The 8,194-nt window shown below is 40.9% G+C and overlaps 1 protein-coding gene across 1 annotated transcript; it reads left to right on the top strand.

The window, feature by feature from the left end:
- Window positions 1-1,871: 1,871 nt before the first annotated feature.
- LOC124410412 (venom carboxylesterase-6-like) lies at window positions 1,872-5,425 on the top strand. The gene is made up of 8 exons (XM_046888763.1): window positions 1,872-2,319; window positions 2,403-2,724; window positions 2,807-3,004; window positions 3,094-3,272; window positions 3,392-3,560; window positions 3,638-3,973; window positions 4,055-4,187; window positions 5,016-5,425. The coding sequence occupies exons 1-8, from the start codon at window positions 2,107-2,109 to the stop codon at window positions 5,215-5,217; spliced, it is 1,752 nt and encodes a 583-aa protein (XP_046744719.1). The 5' UTR covers window positions 1,872-2,106; the 3' UTR covers window positions 5,218-5,425.
- The last annotated feature ends 2,769 nt before the right edge of the window (window positions 5,426-8,194 follow it).

Below are 8,194 nucleotides of genomic sequence, written 5' to 3' on the forward strand. Positions count from 1 at the left end.
CTGTAAGGCAACGATAAGCGATTTAATTTGTAACGGATGCTTTAACTTTCGCCGCAGTTCCGTACGAGTACAGAAAAGGTAAATATTGAACTGGATAAGCAAATGGTGCGAAAAATGAAAAAAGCTGATGCTTCAACTAGGTATAAGTAAAAACAGAGCCTTGCAAAGCTGGTTAAATACAAGAGCCAAATTCTCTCCTGGAATTGAAGATTTTGGAGGAATGAGTCCATAACAGCTGCAATGATGGTATACCAACAAAAATTTAACTCGCCATGGGGAATACACGAGCTCAGATAAACACGATTGATTTAAAAGAAGGAACCTTGTGAAAGGTTTTAAGGTGCTTTTGCAAGGTAGTTACAGGTTTTGAGAATCCAGATACACAGTGGCTAATTGGTTTCATATTTCATATGAGAAAGTGCGACTCGTTTTTGAAGGTGAAGTATATCGTTGTTGCCATGTTCTCGTTCTCATTTCAGAGGAAAGTAGAGATATCAGCACCGAGGGTAAATGCGTTTCCGGGACCGATTAAGGGTTGATACAGAAGCTTAAATTGAGGTCGTCGACTTGAAGCCTCGGGTCTGTTTGAGGGGTTTTCAGTACGGTAGACGGCACGGTGCCCGGAAATGTGGGATCGAGCAATCAAGTAGTGGTACTACCTTAGTGTAAGAAAAAGATTCAGTTTCTTGACACGAACGCGTCTAGGGTTTTTATCTTTGGACGGAATGCTGAGGCTACAAGTGTCTGACATTTCTACTTGACGAATACCACTTCATGCTTGTTACGAACTGGGTGCTCGTGTATCAACAAATTATAGTTTTCCCACTTACTGAGCATAATTCTGAACGGTACACACAAGTACATACAGAAGTTATATCGATAAGCGGAGTCGCATTAAAATCACAAATATGGGGCTCGAGGATCAGGCAATTGCGCTACGTTGGGACGCTGATAACATTCGGCACTTCGGCGGGGATCCGTCGAGAATTACGATTATTGGTCGGAGCACCGGGGGAGCTAGTGTGCATTACCATTGCCTCACGAATCTCAGCGCAGGCTTGTTTAGGGGTACGTCATCTCACAAGGAAGGTATCCCAGGTCGCTCTCTCCGACTCGATTTCTTTTGTAATATGTTAAACTAGACTAAAAACTAAGCGACACGTATTCTTTTTTTTTTACCTGCCAAACATTCTAAAGGGATGAAACCATCCTCCAAAGTAAGGCATGAGAAGGGGCGATTTGGTAGTTACTTCTTTTCGATAACTGAGAAATTTACATTTTTCATTTCTCGTTATGAGAAAACTTTTCCAGTTGGATTGATTGAAAAATATTATGTAGTCGTGGGTGAAACTGCTAAATCGCCCGTTGACACGCCTTACTTTGAAAGGTGGTTTTACCCCCCTAAAGTGTTTGATGGCGGGTAAACAAAAACACGTGTCGCTTAATTTTTAATCTGTTATAACATATTACAAAATGAATTGAATCGGAGAGATCGACCGGGGATACCTTCCTTGTCAGTGCGAAGATAGATGACGTTATACTGAATATATGTATGTATTCTCGCCCTTGGCATTATCACTATAAATAGATGTAACAAAAGAGCATAGTTATGTCGATACAAACCAATAATGCATTATACATTAACTATGAGGTAGCGAACCGCAATATTAGTCTAAATTAAGTTTCAAATATTTTTAAAACGTACCGTAATACTAATGCATATATTTGTATACCTATAACTACGTATGTTTACGGATTTATGTTCATTCACGTGACATTACGCAACATCAACCGGTGACCCGAGAATCCTCTGACTATTCTGTGGTTTCCAAGAAATAAGCGAAGATTATCAGACCATTGGGTATATCGCTTATCTACATTCAGTGGGATATTATACGAAGATAACGAGTAAATTATACACTTTGTGACCACATCGAACTCAGTTATATTTAAGCGTCGTTAGATAATAGTCGTGACAAAGTTGTTCTAACTATTCCTTGGCACAATAGAAAATTGGGTACAGGCAGATGCAATAATAAACATACATATCAGTCGACAATTGTGCGTAGAGTGTGACTGTCACAAAGACGACACCCGGGCTGCACGATGAAGCTCTCCTCGACATTGGCAATTTTCCTCGCGGTTTTTTTCGGCTGTCATTCAAGTCTCTCCGCAAAAGTCGAGGAATCATTCCCAAGAGTTGTTACACCGCTTGGAACGATAGAAGGGTATTACAAAGTATCGAGTAACGGTAGTCGTCTAGAAGCCTACGAAGGTATACCTTACGCCAAACCACCGATCGGCGAGTCGCGATTTCGGGTAAGTGTCGAACGGCGTCAACTTTGGCGTGTCCAAATCATCAGACCAAAGAATTCTTAATTTTGATGACACGAATCTCGCAGGTTGCTAGCCGTCTCTCGCCATGGACCGGCGTTTTGAAGGCGAAACGGTTTGGGCTGCCTTGTTTGCAGTACAATCACTTTCCGATGGATCCTGCCAACAAGGTCGAAGGCTCCGAGGATTGCCTTTACATGAATGTTTACGCGGCGGATCGATCTGATCGCCACTTCAGGAGAGCTGCAGAATCAGCCAATTTACTACCGGTTATTGTCTACATTCATGGAGGCGCGTTTCAATTCGGGAGTGCGATGACTTACGGGCCAAACTACTTGCTCAACAGAGACATTGTTCTTGTCACGTTTAATTACAGGCTTGGACCACTGGGTAAGCTGATTGTATCTCGTTGAATTTTCTTCATTGCGATACTGGCATATCACTAATTATTATACACATACCTATGCGTCAGGTTTTCTGAGTACGGAGGACGCGACAGTCCCCGGGAACATGGGTCTCAAGGATCAAGTGATTGCCTTGCGTTGGGTTGCGGACAACGTTCAGTCCTTCGGCGGGGATCCGGCAAGGATTACCATCGTAGGGCATAGTGCTGGGGGGGCTAGTGTACACTATCATTACTTGACGAATCTCACCTCAGGCTTGTTCAAAGGTGAGATAGAGTGAAAGTTCAGGGGTGAAAATGTATGTATATGCAGACGTCATTATACTATACACGTGCATACTCACCGACATTCGCAGGCGGAATTTCGCTGAGCGGCACAGCGTTGGATTGCTGGACGCAGACGGAAGGAGCTCTGGTTAAGGCGAAAAAACTGGCATCTATCGTAGGGTGTCCGTCAAGAGATGTCCAAGACATGGTGGATTGTTTGAGAAGTCGCCCCGGATATCAGATCGTGCAAGCCGTTGGAGAGTTTATGGTAAGTGGCAGCGACAGCCTGCTATGACCAATAAGCAGAATAATAATAGAAAAAAATTGCAAGCACGTATTGGAGTAATCGACTGTATGAACTAATCAGACGTTTTATTGTTTCACCAGCCGTGGCTCTACAACCCTTATTCTCCCTTTGGACCAGTGGTCGAGAAAGGCGGCAGCGAGTTTACGTTCATCGATAAGTCTCCCATTGAAATAATAAATTCTGGTCAAGTGCAGGACGTTCCATGGATCACGGGTATCACAAGCGAGGAAGGCCTCTATCCAGCTGCTGGTAAATTAGCAAAAAATAATTGAAAGTACGTATGTGTACCATCAGCATATTTTTTTGAATAGACATATTTCGCATAGATTTTGTGGCCAGCGAGAAGCTTCTCAGAGACCTGAATAATGATTGGGAATCGATCGCGCCGCACCTACTCGATTTCAATTACACCGTACCGAAAAGCGAACACTCCAATGTTGCAAGATTGATAAAGCAACACTACTTGGGAACAAGACCAATCGAGAAATCCACCGTCAAGGAAATCGTGCAAATGATTGGTGATCGTCTATTTGTCTACGATGGTATCGAGGCTGCGAGACTTCAAGCTCGGGTCAATCAAAGTCCCGTGCGATTTTATTATTTCACATATAGAGGGGCCCACAGTCTGAGCGAAGCAATGAGCGGCAGTACGGATGATTTTGGTAAGTTTTGATTGAATTGGTTGGAAAATTGGTACCTTGGCAGGGACAGTAAATGCATTTACCACATTTTCTCATTGTCAGGTGTCAGTCACGCGGATGACGTTGCGTATGTTTTGGATGCCTCATCGGCATTGTTTAATTCATCGACAACGCCGCAAGACCGAGACATGCAAAAGGAGTTGATTAATATCTGGGTGTCGTATGCAACAGAAGGGTAAGTCCTTAGGGTGACCCTTGAAAGAGTCATTTTTAAATTTTCACCCGCTCTTCCTCTCCCAAATTGGCTCCCGATAATTCAAAAATAATTCCCTAATTTTTCAGTTTCTTATCTCAACTTTTAATTTTTTATCTCAACTCTAACCCGTGACACAAGGAGGGTGGGTTCCATTCAACCTTTCAGGGGCACATCAAATCTGCCCCATGGATTTAGATGAATTTTGGTATCGGGGTTTTTTGGGCTGTTCATTACAAATATGAACTCAAAATTAGAAAATCCAAAAACCGGGTCCGATTTGGTAGAGTGGAATCCAAAACGTCATTTCATTTCGATAAAACTCAACACTCGGGGGGTTTCCGGGGTCGCTGATTTCGAATCTGAACTCGGAATCACAAAATTCAAAATGGCCGACCCAATACGGCAATATCAAGTGACTTTTGGGGTTTTAGTCTACTGTATTATATCCGCCATTTTGAATTTTTAAATTGTGAGTTCAGATGCGTAATCGGTAACCGAAAGAACTCCCCTATACCAAATTTCATCCAAGCCCGTTCGGTAGATTTGATGTGCCTCTAAAAGGATCGAATGGGAAAATCAACCCGCTTTAGGGCACGGGCTAAAGGTAAGATGAAAGTTTGAAAAAATTAGGGAATCATTTTTGAATTATGTGACACGTACGATTTTGAAATATATGAGACGATTTGGGGGTGAGCTGTTCGAAATTCGAAAATGACTTTTTTAAGGGCCTAGTGAGGCCTGTTCCACGAATTCTACTACGAAACGATGATTACTGTTAAATATTCAAAACGTCTACGTTTTTTCTAGCGTTCCAAATATCGGTATTGAATGGCCTGAGGTAAGCAGATCCACGGATAAATTTTCCTATCTGCACATCGGAGGGCCGAAAGAAATTGCTGTAAGGGATGGGCCCAGCTTTGGAGAGGAGAGATTTTGGCATGGTATCGATTTACGCGAAAATATTATGGAATCGAAGAACTACGGCAAGGCCAGGAGAACTGAGTTGTAATACAACGTTCGTCGGTTCCACTCGATTGCATGTCTAATTTGATCTGGAAATTACCGTTAATTATATTCGCAGAACAACTATGTAGGTCATACGTATTGGCGCACCGCATTTATACACAAGTTTGACACGATATACTTGCTACAATAAAAAATTAACGTAGCAACGTATGATTATAAGATGTTTAAGTAAATCGTTACACCTTAAGAGTGATTACATACAATGATGTACCCATTTAGTAGATACTCTTATTTATGAGCCTAGATTTTTTGTACGCACGGAATTTGTGTTGTATCGATGTTCTGTAAGGCAACGATAAGCGATTTAATTTGTAACGGATGCTTTAACTTTCGCCGCAGTTCCGTACGAGTACGGAAAAGGTAAATATTGAACTGGATAAGCAAATGGTGCGAAAAATGAAAAAAGCTGATGCTTCAACTAGGTATAAGTAAAAACAGAGCCTTGCAAAGCTGGTTAAATACAAGAGCCAAATTCTCTCCTGGAATTGAAGATTTTGGAGGAATGAGTCCATAACAGCTGCAATGATGGTATACCAACAAAAATTTAACTCGCCATGGGGAATACACGAGCTCAGATAAACACGATTGATTTAAAAGAAGGAACCTTGTGAAAGGTTTTAAGGTGCTTTTGCAAGGTAGTTACAGGTTTTGAGAATCCAGATACACAGTGGCTAATTGGTTTCATATTTCATATGAGAAAATGCGACTCGCTTTTGAAGGTGAAGTATATCGTTGTTGCCATGTTCTCGTTCTCATTTCAGAGGAAAGTAGAGATATCAGCACCGAGGGTAAATGCGTTTCCGGGACCGATTAAGGGTTGATACAGAAGCTTAAATTGAGGTCGTCGACTTGAAGCCTCGGGTCTGTTTGAGGGGTTTTCAGTACGGTAGACGGCACGGTGCCCGGAAATGTGGGATCGAGCAATCAAGTAGTGGTACTACCTTAGTGTAAGAAAAAGATTCAGTTTCTTGACACGAACGCGTCTAGGGTTTTTATCTTTGGACGGAATGCTGAGGCTACAAGTGTCTGACATTTCTACTTGACGAATACCACTTCATGCTTGTTACGAACTGGGTGCTCGTGTATCAACAAATTATAGTTTTCCCACTTACTGAGCATAATTCTGAACGGTACACACAAGTACATACAGAAGTCATATCGATAAGCGGAGTCGCATTAAAATCACCGTCTCTGATCCAAGGTTCTCTTCGGAAGGCCAAGCAAGATGCAGACTTTGTTGAATGTCCAACGAAAGGGGTAATTGGACTCGCAACCTTCGGGCGAAATCACGCGTACTGTAAAAAATTAAGATTTCAACCTTAGTTACATTCAATAGGTATAGTAGTAATGCACGCTACAATTATTATTCGTCTTAAGTTATAGCGTTTTAGAGGTATTTACTATCATCGTTTTAGAACGACGGCGTTTGTTCACCGGCTGGTAAGTGTACGGCGATTCTCAATAATTAGCTGCTAGGAAATGTGATCCAGTGAGCGGACACATTATCGGTGAGCAAGTAATTATATGTCAATTGTTACATGCCTGTTGTCAGAATTCTTCATTCGCCGGAGAATCCATTTAAAAATAAAATTTTTCTTGACTTTAGATACAACAGGTTGAATACGAGTGATCAGAGATTCCGTTATTTCCAAAAAGCAAAATGAAGAATATGAATCAGTATGAATGAGCACGCTAAGTGTGCTTATATTGAGAAATAGAATACTCCCAGCTATAAATAGAGAAATATATTGGTGTAAAATTAAGAGTGTTTGTCATATTTGCCATCGATGTGTGTCAATATTTAATCACATCGGAAATAAAATATTTGTATCTCCAATGTTGGAGCTGAAGCATTGAGCTATAAATATTTAAACATACTCAGGAAAATTAATATATTTGAAATGTATACGTGTGTGTACGTGAGGAATAGCATGATGCCTATGAGACATAAGATCGACATGAGATATATTTTTTTTGTCTCAAAATCGATTCATACAACTTTTTCCAGACAATTTGGAAACTACGAAATGTAAAATAAAGAAAAATGAAAAACTGGGCAGAAATAACAGCTTATGAAGTACGAAAAAAACAGAGATCTTTTGAATGACTGCTCGTAGCCTAGTTGAGTCGCGGACAATTGAGAAAAAAAAAAAAAAATTTGAAACATACGAGGACCAAGGCTGGACGAATAGGAGAAAATATTTATTATACACATCGTATCCTGCCTAGGTGTATTATTATACCTGAACACTGGCCGAAATTAAGACTACACTTACGAACAACAATAAAATAAATTATCTCGTATAACATTTCTCATGTACTGATTGTCCTCATATAATAAACAGATTTCTTATGTGATCTTCAATCGATGTTAACGTTACATTTTGTCCTTCACTTCAATACGTTTGACAAGTTGTTAAAATACTATACACTGACACGCACACACTTGTATTGGTATGAGGTAACTTGAATAAACTGAATGTTTGGATTTATGAATTTGTGATTTTTCTTCCCCATCTCTTCAAAATCCCAACGCAAATTAAGTGTTTGAGGCAGTAAATGTTGGATTATTCGTGTATAGGTGTCACTCTTTCTTGACTAATTGGATTCCCGAGTCAGCGTCACGCGCGAAGACCAGCAGCAGCAGAATGAAGAAAATGCTTCCTTCGTTTTTCGCCAGTAACTTTTGATCCGTTGATCGCAGCGTATTCGGACTGCGCTTAATCGATTCCCCTTGCAAAATTACGTCGGCATGGTGCCTGGAAGAATTAATCGCGGCACTTTTCAAAGTCGTCGAAATTTTGGCCAAAAATCCAAAGGGGTTAGCCTTAGTTTTTTCCTCATTTTCGGAGCCAAAAATTTTTCGTTCCGGAATCGATTTGTACGACCCTTTCCGGAGTAAATCGACCCTCAGGGACTCAAATAACACATGAAAAGGAGCGTAGGACCGACAGCAGAGA

Source organism: Diprion similis, chromosome 9, assembly GCF_021155765.1.
Source record: "Diprion similis isolate iyDipSimi1 chromosome 9, iyDipSimi1.1, whole genome shotgun sequence".
NCBI classification, from domain to species: domain Eukaryota; kingdom Metazoa; phylum Arthropoda; class Insecta; order Hymenoptera; family Diprionidae; genus Diprion; species Diprion similis.

Coding starts and splice junctions, on each gene's coding strand:
- LOC124410412 (XM_046888763.1), top strand. CDS start 2,107: ATGAAGCTCTCCTCGACATTGGCAATTTTCCTCGCGGTTTTTTTCGGC. Junction 2,320..2,402: donor TCGGCGAGTCGCGATTTCGG/GTAAGTGTCGAA, acceptor CGAATCTCGCAG/GTTGCTAGCCGTCTCTCGCC. Junction 2,725..2,806: donor TTACAGGCTTGGACCACTGG/GTAAGCTGATTG, acceptor CCTATGCGTCAG/GTTTTCTGAGTACGGAGGAC.